The sequence below is a fragment of the Squalius cephalus genome (genome assembly GCF_949319135.1).
Source record: "Squalius cephalus genome assembly, chromosome: 11".
Taxonomy (NCBI): Eukaryota; Metazoa; Chordata; class Actinopteri; order Cypriniformes; family Leuciscidae; genus Squalius; species Squalius cephalus.
In genome coordinates, this window is record NC_137132.1 from 3,528,667 (window position 1) to 3,548,405 (window position 19,739).

General features: G+C 41.6%; 1 protein-coding gene across 4 annotated transcripts in view; it reads right to left on the reverse strand.

Moving 5' to 3' along the window:
- The window catches only part of atg16l1 (ATG16 autophagy related 16-like 1), a 28,795-nt gene extending 11,047 nt beyond the window's left edge, over nucleotides 1-17,748 (reverse strand). For 2 of the 4 annotated variants that reach the window (XM_079885375.1, XM_079885374.1), the window contains exons 1-10: nucleotides 17,583-17,722; nucleotides 16,331-16,442; nucleotides 16,142-16,235; nucleotides 10,647-10,752; nucleotides 10,190-10,263; nucleotides 6,460-6,711; nucleotides 3,931-3,996; nucleotides 2,174-2,260; nucleotides 1,973-2,047; nucleotides 893-937 (exon numbers count right to left, since the gene is read on the reverse strand). In XM_079885375.1, the coding sequence (XP_079741501.1) occupies nucleotides 893-937; nucleotides 1,973-2,047; nucleotides 2,174-2,260; nucleotides 3,931-3,996; nucleotides 6,460-6,711; nucleotides 10,190-10,263; nucleotides 10,647-10,752; nucleotides 16,142-16,235; nucleotides 16,331-16,436 (905 nt within the window). In that variant the 5' untranslated portion in view covers nucleotides 16,437-16,442; nucleotides 17,583-17,722. Of the gene's footprint in view, nucleotides 1-892; nucleotides 938-1,972; nucleotides 2,048-2,173; nucleotides 2,261-3,930; nucleotides 3,997-6,459; nucleotides 6,712-10,189; nucleotides 10,264-10,646; nucleotides 10,753-16,141; nucleotides 16,236-16,330; nucleotides 16,443-17,582 lie in introns of all 4 variants that reach the window. The other 2 variants (XM_079885376.1, XM_079885377.1) reach the window with 2 other exon arrangements.
- Between the last annotated feature and the right edge of the window lie 1,991 nt (nucleotides 17,749-19,739).

Below are 19,739 nucleotides of genomic sequence, written 5' to 3' on the forward strand. Positions count from 1 at the left end.
CTATATTTAAAATATAAATTATCAATAGTGACATATATACATTTTAAATAATGTTTAAAAAAAAGATAACTTTTGAGAACTCGTGCAAAATGCAATAATAAAAAAAAACATTTTAACTACATATTTTTTCATGTGATAATCATGTATAAAATACACAAATATGTTTGTCTGTAATTGTCTGAAAATGTATGTGATTTGATCAATTAAAAGACTAAAGCCCAAAACAATTACAACATTAAATCGCAATTTACATAATGTTTTTTATTTATTAAATCCCAATATTACGTTTAATTCTGCATTTTTCCAGTAGTCGTATGGCAATGAAAGCTCAATAGAGCAAAGAAATGTTTAATGTTTTAATTGGTTAAAAAAAAAAAAAAAAAAAAAACCAGCACATACAACTGATGCAAGTTGTGATTTTATATACAATTATTCACACACACACACATATATACATATATATATATATATATATAGTGTGTGAATAATTGTATGAGATGCTTAGTTTTTTCAATTGAGCTTTCAAACCATTGCTGGAAAAATGCACAATTAAACCTGATATTATCTGATCATTCCTGAGGTCATTTACTCAATGAATCCGATCAATTCTCTCAACATCTAATAATGAAACAAATGTCTACCAGCTCGTGGTATAAACCTGAAAATCACCCACCCAGCCAAAACTCACACTCACACACACACACACACACAGAGCAAACAAGAGTATATCTCAAATATATCCAAAAGGAGAGATTACACGCGTAAAAAACACCACAGCAGTTACCCACAATCCCGTTCACAGGAATATATTTCCTTTAGCATGCTTCTGGGTTTACGAGAGAATCACTCTCATACACACACACACACACACACACACCACACTGTGCATCACCTGGAGTCAGACGGGACGAAACCAGGTTGGACAGAATCAGACAAGCTGCAGACACAGAGAGAGTGTAGAATGAGACACACACACACTCACACACTCACACACTCACACACTCACACACTCACACACTCACACACTCACACACTCACAGAGAATAGGGATGAAACGGTTACCGGTTTGATGACAAACCATGATAAAATTCCCTACAGTTAGCATTGATATTTTAATAATCGTGATTTGAAGACGTACGGTAAATACTATCCAGGATTAGGCGGGTTAACAGCCGTCTCAAGCAGCGCAGCTCTTAAAGGGACAGCAGCATAATAAACCTGATGCGTTAATGCATTAATGACCTTAATGTTCATTAAACAACAGAAGACAAAGAGAAAATCACTCCCTGCTCTCGCCTGAATAACTTCTGTTGCTTTAACAAGAATTGCTCTGCATTTAATTATTACTATGCAGGGTTATTTTACATTTGAGTATTCAGTTTCTGCCCACTGTTTATTAAACCGGGATCTTGTTGTGTCTATCTGTGCTGCTGCTTGTAGTTTGCTTATTAGTTTTTATTTAATTACTGAATGTTCACTTGTCTTCAATCAATTTTAAACTTAAGCAAACACAAAAGTGCTGCTAATTTTATCTGTTGTTTGTTGGGTTTTGATGTAAAACTTGGTGAAATAATTTCAGTGTGTGTGTGTATCAGTACTTTTTGAACATTTCCAGCACATTTTAACAATACAATGATAATATTGATAACCGGGATCATTTTCATCGTGATATAACACTCTAATCATCGTGATATAACATTTTCAGACCGTTTCATCTCTAAATGAGACACACACACACACACACACACACACACACACACACACAGACAGACACACTCACTCACTCTCTTATTCTTACAAACACATGTCCAGGAAATATTTTAGTTTCGCAGTGTGGTTTTATTCCATGCCAAGTCTTGCTTTAGATTTTGGGCTTGAATATGACCTGGAGATGTTCTAGTAAAGATTCACCATGAGTAAAGAGTGAAGAAGAGAAGAAAGATATATCAAAACACAAAGACTAAAAACATACCCAAAGATATTAGTGATGGAATCCAGCAGTCCGCCAGGAGGAGGAGGAGGAGGAGGAGGCTGAGACACTCGTTTACTGGAGGAAACACACACACACACAGTTTTAGCTAGTATATTCTGTGGACAGCATGAGAAGTGGAATGTGTGTGTGTGTGTGTGTGTGTGTGTGTGTGTGTGTGTGAGTGTGTGAGTGTGTGTGTACCTGGGTGTGCGACTGGGCTGTCTGCTTGGTGACGTTTCACCCGTTGCCTTCGCAGCGTCCTCTGAGAGAACTTCGATGTCATCATCTCTAGACCAATCAGACACCAGCATCCAATGAGATTTCAATGATTTAATAGGACTCCCAACAACAACATTTTATTTGAAAATATGACAACAGGATAATACGCTGCATTTTATATGGTTAAAAACAATATGTCCCAGGCTTGTGCAAAATTCAGAATTGGCCTCCATTCAATTCATGAATTGGAATTTGAATTGAATGTACTCCGCCCCACAGGACGTAGAATTGAATTTGAACTGGAATGACAGGAAGTGGAATTAAATTCATGGCAATTCAAAGAAATTCCACACAGTCACACAACAGAAAGAATGTGTTGAGTCTCGCATGCATTCAGTGTTAGGAAGGTTACTTTGGAAATGTTGTTGCTTTCTGTTATTAGTTATAAATGTGGTTTGGATTACTTTATTTGGATAACTTTATCAATGCAAAGCAATTTCGTTTTAAGTTGATTAGTAACTAATTGAATTAAACATTTTACCTCAGTAATACAACTAAATACAGTTACATTAATTTTGTAATTTAATAACAGAAATGTAATTTCATGTAACTATTTACTCCTCAAACCTGCATACATTTTGTTCTAAAATAGATATTGATCAAATTCTTGAAATAAATTACCCCCTAAATGTTGTTTAATTAGTTTTGTTTTTAACATTGCTTTTAACATTCATTGCTCGGGGAAAACATATCCTAGTAGCTCAAACTAATATCATTTATAATGCTATCATATCTGACATATACTGTAAAGCTTCATTGTTAAACACTTCACTTAAAATATGTATATGAATTTCTTTGAATTTTTATTGAATTGCAATTCTGCTTCCTTTAATTCAAATTCGAATGGTAATTCTAGATCCTGTTTTTGACATCAATTCAAATTCAATTCAAATTCAAGAATTGAATTGGAATTAAGGAGTCATTCTCAATTCAATTCTGAATTGTGCACAAGCCTGATATGTCCTCATAAAATATAAACTCTAACCCCTTAAAAAAGGAGGAAAATATTGTCCTTTACTGGAAAAAGTCATAAAAACTTAAACTTGCTTCATTGGCAACAAACTAAAATAAATGTAAGTTCTAAAATTACAGAACTAATTACAAAACAGACATAGTAAAAAACAACAAAAAAAAAAAACCAATGACAAAATTACTAGACCTTAAAACTGGAGATATAAAAATAAAAGCTAACTCAAATGAATAAATACTATGATGCACTCTAAAAAATGCTGGGTTGTGTTAACCCAATGTTGAGTCAAATATGGACTAACCCAACGTTGGGTTAAAAATTCAATTTAAAAATGGACAAACCCAGCCGTTGGTTTACATTTTTAATGTAACCAATGCAATTTGTCCATTTTTAAATTGCATTTTTGTCCATTTTTGATTTTGTCCAAAATGCAATTTGTCCATTTTTAAATTGCATTTTTTAACCCAACGTTGGGTTAGTCCATATTTGACCCAAAATTGGGTTAACACAACCCAGCAGTTTTTAGAGTGTGGCATATAAATAATACTAAAATAACACTGTACTTTTAATAAAAAGTGTGTTGACAAAGAGTGCTCTCACTACACAGTTGTATAAATCCCTGAGAGTTGCAGGTTTCCTCTTGACAGAGCCTGAATGAAAGCAAACGTTCTCGTCTCACTAGAAGACGAGCTTACAGAAACACACTCACTGGTCTATGGGCAGAGGCTCCTTCGCTGCGTCCGCCAGCTCCTTCTGAAGCTTGGCCTGTCTGCGCCTGCGACGACATCCATGTGTTACACACACTGAGCAAACACACACTTAAACTCTACAGAAGCTTCAAACAGCCAATCAGGTGGAGAATCATAATGAGCTTGTGGAGGGTCACAGGAAACGAGCCGATCATTCAGAAACTGACGGGCGGCGCCCAGTCGCAGCTTTTCATTGTGTTTAAACGACCCTTAACGACTGATCAGTTAATCAGTGAGACTGAGAATGAGCTTCAGATCACACACATACGGGCCGCTAACGACTCCAGGCCAGCATTGACTCCCCCCAGCTTTAGGATTTTAAGGAAAAGCTTGAAGAAAACGAAGGGTGTGTTTTAAAACAGGCACAAAATAGTCCAACATCAAGATTTTTAAAGGTAAAGTGCCCCTATTAGAGCTGCTAATTTGGTTTTGGCCTCTCCTAAAATAGGTTTATATGCATCCAAGTAGGGCTGGGCGATATGGCCAAAAAAATATATCACGATAATTTTTTTTATATCAGTCGATATCGATAATTATCACGATAAAAGTCAAATCTTTATTTCTTTCAAGTTTAAAGGCATATTTTTGCTCCTAAGTAAAAGTTGTAGAAACCAGAGCGTTAACTGTGGTTTTAAACTACTCTTTATTGTCAGAACATATCATGACAAACACTTGCCAAACTGGTGAACATTTCACAAATCTGAGGTAGAACATTCAAACATTTGTCATTTTTCCTTAACAAAATAAATATCTTTATTGGACAATTTCTTAGTTTCTGCATGTGCTCATTTTTTTTGTTTGTTGGTAAAATGTAATATTCTGACTGTTTTTTATTAAACTTAACTATTGGTCATCCAGTATCATGCATTTAGGTCATGATAACCACAGATGAAACCAGGCATAGCCGATAACCTCACTATCATGGCAAAATGTAACTTTATGGTTTCTATGGTATTTGTATGAAAAACAGTAGCCTAAAAACATTATTAAATGCTGTAATTATATTCCATTAGTCCTTTAATACATTGTCTACATTAATAATATAATACAATTTAATATGTATATCCCACATTTCATGGTGCAGTTTAGGCTAACGTTACAGTAAATCCATGGTAAATGATGGGAATTTGTAGACGTTAAAGACTGTATCGTTGCGCACAGTGTTTCTCCTGTTTGTCAGCGCTGTTTCATCTGCCTTTAAACTGGTTTAAATCACGGAGACGTGTGTGTTCTTCGCTGAACTCAAGCGCTTCTCACTGGATCTCGCGGCCGAGACCGATCAGAGTAAACGCATCTGCTCTAGTGAGCTCGCGCTGCGCTGCCGTTTGGACTTTGAGCCAAGCGGATTAATGGTCCGTGTGGCGCGCGGTTCAAATGAGTTTCGTTCCGCTTTTGGCGCATAAACATTATCGAACATTTATCGAACTCTTGATATCGTTTTATCGAGAAAAATTATATCGCGATAATTATCGTTATCGTTTTATCGCCCAGCCCTACATCCAAGCTAAAAACACTTTAATTTTATCAAAATTGCAGCACAGTGTCTGAAACGCTTTATTCAAAGATTCAGTCTCTCTAAACCCCGCCTCTCTGAGAGCTGCTCTGCTCTGATTGGTCAGATGGCCCAGTCTGTTGTGATTGGTTGGAAAAGCAAACGCTCATTATCATATCTAAATCTCAGCTCTTTCTCAGCAAGAAAAGTTCATATATATCTCATATTATTGCACACATAATTAAGTCTCTTTCTTTTGTTGCACTGAGCTGATGATATTTGCATTTGCAGTGGAGAAAGTGTGTTTTCTTCATTTCAGGAGAATTAAATCTTATTAATGCCAGCGTTTTCCCAATTATACTATTTTAAAGGCTCCTAGTTTTGTTTTGGACTCTCCTAGAGTATAAAACACTTTAATTTTCTCATAATATCCATTTCAGCATCAGCTCTTTTCTCTCAGCGTCTGAAACGCTTCGTTTGAAGATTCAGTCTCTCTAAGCCCCGCCTCTCTGAGAGCTGCTCTGCTCTGATTGGTCAGAAAGCAAACGCTCATGATCATATCTGAATCTCAGCTCTTGACACACAGTGATACGAACAGTGGCGATGGCGTGGGTTTTACCGTATCAATCTCATCAAAGTGGATTTGCTTTGTCAGCAGAAAACACATGAACAACACAAACCAAACTCTCCCAGTCTCAGATACACTACAGTGTTTGAGGGCGGAGCTAAGAGACGCTGTTCAGCCAATCAAGACCACAGACTGGCATTATGCAAATTAGTTAAAACCTACGTATCTTCAGCAGGAAGTGAGACTGAATTACGGACGACTCGTTTCAGTTCAGAATCACTTCATTCTTTTGAGAGACAAATACTCAATTAATCTGCACTTTGACCTTTGAAACTGCAGATCAGATTCACAAACAGCTCTATTACACACTACATGAAAGATGATCTCTGAAATGGGCCACTTTAAAACTCCAGTATAAGTGTTTCTGACCTGGTGTCCTTCTCGTTCTCAGCGTTGAGTCTGTTGGCCTCCTGGGCTTTCTCCGCCATCCAGCGCGTCACCAGCTCCTGATTGTCCTCCGTGGTTTTCCGTAGTTTCTCCTCCAGAGCGCTGAACGTGATCTGCAGGGCATCGTACTCGTCTCGCAGCGTCTGATTGGCTCGTTCCAAATCAGCCAGAGTGTTTCGGAGGTCACGACACTCCCCTTCCAGATGCGAGATCTGCTGCTGATACTCCAACATCCTGGAAAAACACACGGAAATATATCATATAAAAAAATATATACTATATATAGCAAATCTCAGCTATGAGACTGTTTTTGTAATCTCAAAATGTGATTGTAATGGCGATCTGAGACATTTTCACAAAGGATTCGACATGTGAATCCATAACTCGTCTTGTAAAACTTTACTTTTTCGGTAACATTTTATTTTACAGTGTCTTTGTTACATTTGTTACATGTAATTACCATAGTAATGAGAGTAAATGATGCATAATTACATGCTAACCCTCAACCAAACCCTAACCCTACCCTAACCCTATAGTAAGTACATGTAGTTAATCAATATTACTCAGTACTTAAATATATAATTACACTGTAACCACTTTTTCTTTATCTTGTTACATTATAATTAGTGCTGGGCAACAATTAAGCGCATCCAAAATAAAGGTTTGTGTTTACATAATATATGTGTGTGTACTCTGTATAATTATGTTGTATATATATATATATATATATAAATACACACATATGCATGTAACACATTTTTCTTAAATATATACATGCATGTGTGTGTATTTATATATACAAAAAAAATTATATATATACAGTACACACATATATTATGTAAACACAAACTTTTATTTTGATTGCGATTAATCGTTGCCCAGCACTAATTATGACCGCCGCTAGCGTAGCTAGCGAAAGCGGTCATATAGGGATTGTCAAAGTTTTTTTTTTTTTTTTTTCCCGTCACCTTACTGAATTTTTCGTCAACGATACCAGGGACACCGAAGCACCGGGGAACATGAAATTTGGTGGGCATGTAGCCCCACTAGACTTCTAAGGAAAAATTTCGTTTGGTCCCCGGGGGCCACTCCCCCCCTGCGCTGGGCCCCCCCAAACCCAAAAAAATGCGGTTTTTCCTAAATAACTACCTGAACCGTGGCACCGAGGATGAAGAAATTTTTATGGTATGTTGGTCTACTAGACTTTTACGGAAAAATTTCGTTTGGTCCCCGGGGGCCACTTCCCCCCCCCGCGCTGGGGCCCCCGTAAATTTTTCGTCAACGATACCAGGGACACCGAAACACCAGGGAACATGAAATTTGGTGGGCATGTAGCCCCACTAGACTTCTACGGAAAAATTTCGTTTGGTCCCCGGGGGCCACTCCCCCCCTGCGCTGGGCCCCCCCAAACCCAAAAAAATGCAGTTTTTCCTAAATAACTACCTGAACCGTGGCACCGAGGATGAAGACATTTTTATGGTATGTTGGTCTACTAGACTTTTACGGAAAAATTTCGTTTGGTCCCTGGAGGCCACTCCCCCCCCGCGCTGGGGCCCCCGTACATTTTTCGTCAACGATACCAGGGACACCGAAGCACCGGGGAACATGAAATTTGGTGGGCATGTAGCCCTACTAGACTTCTAAGGAAAAATTTCGTTTGGTCCCCGGGGGCCACTCCCCCCCCCGCGCTGGGCCCCCCCAAACCCAAAAAAATGCAGTTTTTCCTAAATAACTACCTGAACCGTGGCACCGAGGATGAAGAAATTTTTATGGTATGTTGGTCTACTAGACTTTTACGGAAAAATTTCGTTTGGTCCCCGGGGGCCACTTCCCCCCCGTGCGCTGGGGCCCCCGTAAATTTTTCGTCAACGATACCAGGGACACCGAAGCACCGGGGAACATGAAATTTGGTGGGCATGTAGCCCCACTAGACTTCTACGGAAAAATTTCGTTTGGTCCCCGGGGGCCACTCCCCCCCCGCGCTGGGCCCCCCCAAACCCCAAAAAATGCAGTTTTTCCTAAATAACTACCTGAACCGTGGCACCGAGGATGAAGAAATTTTTATGGTATGTTGGTCTACTAGACTTTTACGGAAAAATTTCGTTTGGTCCCCGGGGGCCACTCCCCCCCCCCCCGCGCTGGGGCCCCAGTAAATTTTTCGTCAACGATACCAGGGACACCGAAGCACCGGGGAACATGAAATTTGGTGGGCATGTAGCCCCACTAGACTTCTAAGGAAAAATTTCGTTTGGTCCCCGGGGGCCACTCCCCCCCCGCGCTGGGCCCCCCCAAACCCAAAAAATGCAGTTTTTCCTAAATAACTACCTGAAGTGTGGCACCGAGGATGAAGAATTTTTGATGGTATGTTGGTCTACTAGACTTTTACGGAAAAATTTCGTTTGGTCCCCGGGGGCCACTTCCCCCCCCACGCTGGGGCCCCCGTGAATTTTTTGTCAACGATACCAGGGACACCGAAACACTGGGGAACATGAAATTTGGTGGGCATGTAGCCCCACTAGACTTTTACGGAAAAATTTCGTTTGGTCCCCGGGGGCCGGACTCGTCTCACGCTAACGGTAATTTCCTTTCACTGTCCACGTTTTGATTTCGGCTAATCAATTTTGGCGAATGCAAACAACGTGATTATTGTTCATGAGTCTAACATCCAGCCACGCAAGAAAACATGTAATCTACCTGAGGGAATAATATGCTCAAAAAACATTTCTGATTATTATTAATGTTTTAAAGCTTTTAGAAAGTACATAGAAAGCTTTTGTAACATTACCTTAACTGTCACTTTTGATTAATGTAATGCATCCTTGCTGAATAAAAGTAGGCAATTACTTTCTTTATTTTTTTTCCCAAAAAATAATCTTACTAACCCCAAACTTTTGAACTGTAAGCCTAGTGTATAATGTTAAAAAAGCTTTCTATTTTAGATACATGCTGTTATTTTGAACTATGGTTTGTTTGTAATGTGACTTTTTTCATGTATGACATTAAAATTATTTTTAGAATTAAATACATAAATAGGTTAAGCAATACAAATGTGTTTATGTCTGATAACCTTTTAAACACAAACTTAACTGCAGACACTGAAATGACGTACACTGTGTGATACAGTACAAATATTTTGAGTGTCCCTCATTTTCCTATAAATAACCACGATTGTCCCGCATTTTCCTTTTCTGAAGTTGGCAACCCTAACTGTCACACACACACATGCAGGAATACAAACAAACGCAAGCATGCACACACACTGACATCCACACGCACAGACACACACCCATACACACACATACAAATCCACATGCACAGACACACACACACAAACACACACGCGCACACACATGTACGCACGCATACATACACACACACACACAGACACACACATACACAAACACACACACATACACACACACACAGACAGACATGCACATACTACTACTTTTTTTAGGTATATACATAAACACGCAATACAGCCAAATTGCTCCACGTCATTTATTTTTGTGGAAAGCCAGTGCAGGTCTGAGCGGCGGTCATATTTTGTACCGCCATGCGGTACATCTAGTTATAAGTGATATCAATATTAACATCATGATATTCTGTAAAGCAACTTTAAAAACAATGTGTATTATGAAAATAAATTTGACTTGATTAGATATAACACATTATCCTGCTGATCCATGACGTGCGCAGATAATAAACTCACTTGGCTTCATTACTCTGGATCTCTTTGTCTTTCTGCTGGATCTGGTTGTTTAGTTCAATCACGTTCTGAGCCAACTGCAAAAACACACACATGAAAATATATTTTTATTGCCATGTTAAAATAAAATAAACACAAAAAATACAATGATTTGAAGCATTTTCATTTATACACCTATAATAAACAGCAACATTTACTAAAACAATTACATATATGAATAATGTCCATTCAAATCACTGAATCTGAGTTTTTAACTGATTTAATGAAAGGGAAGGTTAGAACTCATTCACATAAACAGCAGAAATCTCTAGAGATGCTACAACACTCTCATTATGAGTCACACGTCAAGGACTGTAAAACTAGTCTAATGGCTTGGAAGAGTGGCGCTGCTGAATATGTAGATGTGGTCGTTGGCATGTAAACGTCAGTGTAAGTGCTGTCGTAACATCCCATCATTCACCTCTCCTCGTTTCTTGTGCAGCTCCGTCAGCTCCTCCTGATGTCTGATTCTCATCTGAGCCATTTCCTGCTGCAGGGAGTCACTGCGGCCGCCGTCAACGCCCGGGCTACACACACACACACACACACACACACACACACACGTTTGTTTCACTTTATTACTGAGGACATTGCATAGACTTCCATTGACTTTATATCAGGTTACTGATGTTTTCTATGGCCTAAACCAATCCATCACAGAAACGCTCACTCACTCACACACTCACTCGCTCACTCGCTCGCTCACACACTCACACACTCACACACCCTCCCTCCCACCCGCTCGCTCGCTCACTCACACACTCACACACTCGCCAGCCCGCCCTCCATCCCACCCGCTCGCTTACTCACTCACTCACACACCCTCCCTCCCACCCACCCGCTCGCTCACTCACTCAGTCACACACTCACACACCCTCCCGCTCGCTCACTCACACACTCACACACTCACTCACACACTCACTCACTCACTCACTCACTCACTCACTCACTCACACTCACTCTCCCTCCCTCCCTCCCTCCCACCCGCTCGCTCACACACTCACACACTCACACACTCACACACTCACACACTCACACACTCACACACTCACACACTCACACACTCACACACTCACACACTCACACACTCACACACACGCCCGCCCTCCCACCCGCTCGCTCGCTCACTCACTCACACACTCACACCCGCTCGCTCACTCACTCACTCACACACTCACACACCCTCCCTCCCACCCGCTCGCTCGCTCACTCACACACTCACACACTCACTCACTCACTCACTCACTCACACACTCACTCACTCACTCACTCACTCTCCCTCCCTCCCACCCGCTCGCTCACACACTCACACACACGCCCGCCCTCCAACCCGCTCGCTCGCTCACTCACTCACACACTCACACCCGCTCGCTCACTCACACACTCACACACTCACACGCCCGCCCGCTCACTCGCTCACTCACACTCACACACTCACACACACGCCCGCCCTCCCACCCGCTCGCTCACTCACTCACACACACACTCGTTCACACACTCACACACTCACACACCCGCCCTCCCACCCGCTCGCTCACACACTCACTCACACACTCACACACTCACACACACGCCCGCCCTCCAACCCGCTCGCTCGCTCACTCACTCACACCCGCTCACTCACACACTCACACACTCACACACTCACACACTCACACGCTCACACGCTCACACGCTCACACGCCCGCCCGCTCACTCGCTCACACTCACTCACTCACTCACTCACTCACTCACTCACTCACTCACTCACTCACTCACTCACTCACTCACTCACTCACTCACTCACTCACTCACTCACTCACTCACTCACACACTCACTCACACACTCACACACTCACACCCGCTCGCTCACTCACACACTCACACACTCACACACTCACACACTCACACACTCACACACTCACACACTCACACACTCACACACTCACACACTCACACACTCACACACTCACACACTCACACGCCCGCCCGCTCACTCGCTCACTCACACTCACACACTCACGCCCGCCCTCCCACCCGCTCGCTCACTCACTCACACACTCGTTCACACACTCACACACTCACACACCCGCCCTCCCACCCACTCACTCACTCACTCACTCACTCACTCACTCACTCACTCACTCACTCACTCACTCACTCACTCACTCACTCACTCACTCACTCACTCACTCACTCACTCACTCACTCACACACTCACTCACACACTCACTCACACACTCACTCACACACTCACTCACACACTCACTCACACACTCACTCACACACTCACTCACACACTCACTCACACACTCACTCACACACTCACTCACACACTCACTCACTCACACACTCACTCACACACTCACTCACACACTCACTCACACACTCACTCACTCACTCACACACTCACACACTCACTCACACGCCCTCCCTCCCTCCCTCCCACCCACTCGCTCACTCACTCACTCGCTCACTCACTCACACACTCACTCACACGCCCTCCCTCCCTCCCACCCACTCGCTCACACACTCGCTCACACACTCACTCACTCACACACTCACTCACACACTCACTCACACACTCACTCACACACTCACTCACACACTCACTCACTCACACACTCACTCACTCACACACTCACTCACTCACACACTCACTCACACACTCACTCACACACTCACTCACACACTCACTCACACACTCACTCACACACTCACTCACACACTCACTCACACACTCACTCACTCACTCACTCACACACTCACTCACACACTCACTCACACACTCACTCACTCACTCACACACTCACTCACTCACTCACTCACACACTCACTCACACACACACTCACTCACACACTCACTCACACACTCACACACTCACTCACACACTCACTCACTCACTCACACACTCACTCACACACTCACTCACTCACTCACACACTCACTCACACACTCACTCACACACTCACTCACACACTCACTCACACACTCACTCACTCACTCACACACTCACTCACTCACTCACACACTCACTCACACACTCACTCACACACTCACTCACACACTCACTCACACACTCACTCACACACTCACTCACACACTCACTCACACACTCACTCACACACTCACTCACACACTCACTCACACGCCCTCCCTCCCTCCCACCCACTCGCTCACTCACTCACTCACTCACTCACTCACTCACACACTCACACACTCACACACTCACACACTCACATGTTTTGTTCGATTGGATCACAAGTAGACGAGGCTAAATACAGGTGTAACGGGTGTAAAAGGTTTAAAGCTTGTCCACTTTCCACAGGAAGTCGAAAACACATTCGACCGGATGTTTGGTAGTGTAAACGCTCATGTGATCGAATGTGTTCAAACAGCCACTGAACACCGTCTTCTCTCCGTCTACTGAACTAACGCGTGAGCATTATGGGAAGAGCTCGAGTCAGACGGGGTTTAAACTGTCGACTGGAGACACAAGTTTGGTTTGAAGAGGAAGAACGTATCAATCTCAATGTTCTCTCATCACTCCTGATGTCTAACACACACTCACAGCGTTCGGCTGATCTCATCACTCCTGATGTCTAACACACACTCACAGCGTTCGTCTGATCTCATCACTCCTGATGTCTAACACACACTCACAGCGTTCGTCTGATCTCATCACTCCTGATGTCTAACACACACTCACAGCGTTCGTCTGATCTCATCACTCCTGATGTCTAACACACACTCACAGCGTTCGGCTGATCTCATCACTCCTGATGTCTAACACACACTCACAGCGTTCGTCTGATCTCATCACTCCTGATGTCTAACACACACTCACAGCGTTCGTCTGATCTCATCACTCCTGATGTCTAACACACACTCACAGCGTTCGTCTGATCTCATCACTCCTGATGTCTAACACACACTCACAGCGTTCGTCTGATCTCATCACTCCTGATGTCTAACACACACTCACAGCGTTCGGCTGATCTCATCACTCCTGATGTCTAACACACACTCACAGCGTTCGTCTGATCTCATCACTCCTGATGTCTAACACACACTCACAGCGTTCGTCTGATCTCATCACTCCTGATGTCTAACACACACTCACAGCGTTCGTCTGATCTCATCACTCCTGATGTCTAACACACACTCACAGCGTTCGGCTGATCTCTTCACTCCTGATGTCTAACACACACTCACAGCGTTCGTCTGATCTCATCACTCCTGATGTCTAACACACACTCACAGCGTTCGGCTGATCTCGTCATTCCTGATGTCTAACACACACTCACAGCGTTCGTCTGATCTCTTCACTCCTGATGTCTAACACACACTCACAGCGTTCGTCTGATCTCATCACTCCTGATGTCTAACACACACTCACAGCGTTCGGCTGATCTCGTGTGTGTCAGAGCAGAAACTAAAGCTGATGTTCTCAGTGTGTTTCTCTGTCGTCTCTGGTCGTGTTCATATGTAAATTCAAGAGCTTATTTTGTCCATTAGATCGAAAGATCTTAAGAAACCCAAACATTTACCTGTTCATAGACCCTCCTAGCCTGGTTAAAACCAGACCATTCTCAGTAGTAACTGAGTTATGGTCTGGCAAAGCTTCATTAAAGTCCCCATGAAATCAAAATTGACCCTATTTACTTTGTTAGCGCATATTACTAGTCTTGTGGTGAACAATTAATCCGTGCAAGAAAATATTTAAAAAAAATTTTTTTTACCATGGTAATCTTTAATCAAAATCTGAAAATGCCCCTCCCCTCTGCATTGGAGGACCTTCTCTGATGACGTAGGTTTGAGGAATTGGTTTGGGCAACGCTTAACCACTCCCCTCAAACCGTTAGTCTGCTATGAGCAGAGATGGAGAGGAGGAGCGCTAGAGTAAAACCCTGCCCTCTGTTCAATATTCCTTTTCACTGGGAAATACGTCACAACACTGGAGAAAAGTCGTTTGCAACTTCCGGTTCACGGGGACTTTAATAACTCATTTCCAAAGGGGCGTCACCAACGGACGTCGCTCAAATGCCTCTGTGCGCAATTGGATAGACCTAAAACTCCTAAAACCAATCAGAGCGATCTTCATCGTGTAAAGCCATATGCTGCGTCCCAATTCGCCTAAGTTACACTACGCCATAAAAGTATGTACTCTTTTTGTGAAGAAAAGGTATTTACTTTTGAATGTGTAGCAAAAAAGTAGGCAAGCTTTGGGACATACTACTTCATCATCTTTATCGGACGGATCTGTCGCGTGCGTCCTGTCACGTAAACTGCCCTGTCAATCATCTTGTCACAGTTAAAATCCTCTATTAAATCTAATTTAATTTCCTACCGTTTCGGAGAGAAATGTAGTAGCACGTTCATCTGCCAGTGGGTCTTTCATGGAGACTGTCCTCATGTGTTTGCAATTTGAATATAATAATGCATTTAAAAGTTGAACGGACGTCGCTCAAATGCCTCTGGACGCAATTGGATAGACCAAAAACCAATCAGAGCGATCGTCATCTTGTAAAGCCCGCCTCAATGTTTCTGATTGGTGCCGCGATTTCTCGGCCATGGAAATGGGCTTGAATGAGCTCTTTGCCAGACTACTTCTCGAGCAAATCTGAATTTGCCGGAAGTTGTCTGGGTTTTCCCAGGCTAAGACCCTCCCCTCGAAGAAATCAGGACAGAAGTGTGTGAAAGTGGACAAAAGAGACGGATTAAAACACCAGGTGTCTCTCTCCTCTACTTGTGATCTGATCGACCGAAACGCATCTTAACACCAGGTGTAAACGGGCCTCAGTGAGATCTTCATTTCTCTGTCAACTTCTGCTCATGTTCCTTTTTCATATTGATTATTGTTTCCTCCCCATGTAATGTTCTTCTCGCTACACACATTATTAATCCTCCTTAATGTTACCACAGATGTAATATACCTGAGGTCGTGTCTGTTCTGATGCTCATACTTGTCGGTCTGGAGACGTTCAGAAAAAACAACCTGAAGATCAGACCTCTCCAACAACCGGTTATCTGGAGACAAACACAGGGTGTGCAACATTTAGCAGGAATATATATATATATATAACTAGAAAGAAAGAGAGAACGAAAGAGTGAGTCTGTCTTACACTGGTGTATGATCTCCTCAAAGGCCTGACGCTGAACTCTGTCTCTCTGCTTCAGCTGCTCCACAACATGACGTTTCCACAAACACCCGACTCCACGTCCAGCCATCTCCTCCTGCACACACACACACACACACACACACACACACGAGTGTTTCTTAATTCAGTGCACGTTCAGCCCACAGGGAAAAGAGGAAGATCTCTCCTCAACTCAGGAGGAAGTAACTCAAAATCAAACACAGGAAAATGAAATATTTGTGTTCATAGTTTGATCTGAAATTACTTTAATAAACACACAGATCACAGATAATCACGCTAAACCATCTTTTAGATGCCACAGACTCCCAAACATGATCATCCTCATGCGAAGGACACTGTTTTTCAGGTTTCATTTTTTGTTTTATCAATATTTTGAATTAGCTTTTAGATATTTCTGTTTTTATGTTAATTTTAGTTTAAAAAAAATTGTCATTTCGTTTTGTGCTTTTTTCATTTTATTAGTTTTTTGTTTTTAATATCTCATTTTCATTTCAGTTTTAGTTTATTTATTTTCAATCAATAATTTCTGATTTTCATTTAAATAAAAACTTTTTATTTACAGTTAATATATATATATATATATATATATATATATATATATATATATATATATATATATATATATATAAACTTTCATTAAAATTATTACATTAATAATACTTGACAGATCATTAATGCACATTCAAAGAGTATTGTCCTATACATGTGCAAGTTCATTATGTATTTTCATGAATCTGCTCAAGACTTATTTCAAGAGCAGAGTTATTTGATCACGCGTGGTTGATATGAGTCGTTGGATCAGATATTTATGACAATAAGTAATAATCAATCACACAGGGTTAATATGAATCAGATGATGAGATCTGCCATGTCATTCCAGCAGCAGGATATGATGCTGAATCACGTGTGCTGAAATAACGTAAGACAGTTGACTCATAAATCAGGATAAATGGAAAATATAAACAATAATACGAGACAGAACTGACAGATCTCTGACAGATTTGCTATCAATTAAAACTGATGATTTGTCACAGCGCCTTCCGAGAACACAATACATAAACCGCAGAATGTGTAATCTGATTATGAACGGCGTCATTATTAATGAATAATCAGTAGTTGTTGTGTTGTTCAGTTATTTTAATGAGCCATATCAGATCTGCAGCAGCTAATCGCTGCACTTGACTTTCACTTTTAATAAACAGCAGGTTTACTTTACCTCACAGCATCTAAACGTGTCCTCGCTAGTTTAGATGGATTCTTCTTAATGATAAAAAATAATTAATCCGTCTAATAAGAGCCGAACCGTGTCATTTGAGGTTTATTCGGACAGGTTTCACGCTAACCCACTCCAGACTGAAGGATCACGGACGCCATTTTGGCTCAACAGACGTTTCCTGCTGCGCCGTCGCGGGCGTTTGACGTCACGACCGCATGTTTTCCGTTTTCCGGGATGTTGTCCCTTCGAAAATCAAACTTTATTTGAAGCCTTCATGACTCATTAGTAAACGAAAAGAGCAAATACATGATGTATAGAGAGTAACAATGTAGAAACAGAGTGTAGAGACTTAGAAATAGGGTTTATTTTAGAGTGTGAGTTAAGAGTTTTTTGTCAAGTTTTCAACAGTTACAAAACATAGGGTGAGAATTTTAATTTAAAGGGGTGGTTGATTATGATTTGACTTTTCTAACTTTAGTTAGTGTGTAATGTTGCTGTTTGGGCATAAACAACATCTGCAAAGTTACGACGCTCAAAGCTCAAAGCAAAGGGAGATATTTGCTTTTACAGAAATCGCTTTTTAAGGACTACAACAAACGGCTGGTAGAGACTACACCACATTCCTCCCGGGTTAGTGACATCACCAACCCTAGAATTTACATAAACCCCGCCCCCTGAACACGATTTATAGATTATCATGACAGAATATGCTAATCAATGACTAGAAGATAACTACACATCAGCTTCATAAATTCATCAACTAACCGTTCAGAAATGTCCTGTTGCTTCTAAACGTTGTTCTTGAGTCTCTCGATCATTGTCTGACTCTGGTTTGAACATAAAAGGCTAAAAGTTTTTGAAACTTTAAAGGGGGGGTGAAATGCTATTTCATGCATACTGAGTTTTTTACACTGGTAAAGAGTTGGATTCCCATGCTAAACATGGACAAAGTTTCAAAAACTAAGTTGTACTAATTTTTGTTCCAAAAATACTCCTTCCGGTTTGTCACAAGTTTCGGAAAGCTTTTTTCGAGTATGGCTCTGTCTTACGTAAGATAGGGCGGAATTTCCTTATATGGGTCCTAAGGGCACTTCTCCGGTAAGATCGCGGCCGCGCGCGCACTCGTAGACCAGAGCAAGAGAGTGAAAGCAGTTCGCCATCAAAGCGCCCTGCCCGGCTTTTGGGAAGTCAATGTCACCAAAGAAGTGTGTTTTTGGTTGCCAGGGCAAGACAACCCTGCACAGATTCCCAAAGAACCCAGCGTTAAGGAACCCGTGGATGGAGTTTGTTTTCCTGAGCATAAACGGAGTAGTGTAACTGTTAGACTGTTTGTTCCCTGCATTTCGACGATGATTGTTTTATAAACAAAGCCCATATCGACGGATTTGCAGATCGTCTAATGCTTAAGGATCGAGCAGTCACAATGATAAAGGTTCGCGGTCGTGCGTTGGAACCGGACGGTGAGTAAAACTGTTTGTTGAACAAATGTCTCTGTGTGTTGTCACTAGCTTGGCGCGTTAGCACAGCTTTAGCTTCGCCCACACGGCCCGCCGCCAGCCGCTCGTTTTTTTTCCGGAAAGACTCGGTACAGTCTATCTTTCTGTTAAAAATTTAATAAAACAAAAGACTTTTTGGAGATATGAAGGATGCAATATTACTCTATAGGTACTCAAGATTAACAGGAGATTGAGTGAAAATGAGCATTTCACCCCCCCTTTAAGGACACAAGCTCTTGAAGCTCCGCCCCCCTGTGCCGGGAGCAGCAGCTCATTTGCATTTAAAGGAACACACACAAAAACGGTGCATTTTTGCCATAGACTGTAAAAAAAATACCCTCAAAAAGTGACAACTTTAACATGCTATATAAAAATATCTGTGGGGTATTTACAGCTAAAACTTCACACACACACTCTGGGGACTTATTTTACATCTTGTGAATAGGGCATTATTATACCACCCCTTTAATTGTATTGTGAATCTCCAATAAACTTTGATCACAAAGTATTTTCAGGGTATAAACAGTTAACTATTTTTTATATTCTTGTTTAGTTCGAGAGTTTAGAGTTAATCTTATGCAGTTTTGTAAGTTTTTATATTTTTGTCTATGAAGAACAGAGTGTTGGTCCCATTCTGTAGCTTTTGACTGAAATAATAGAT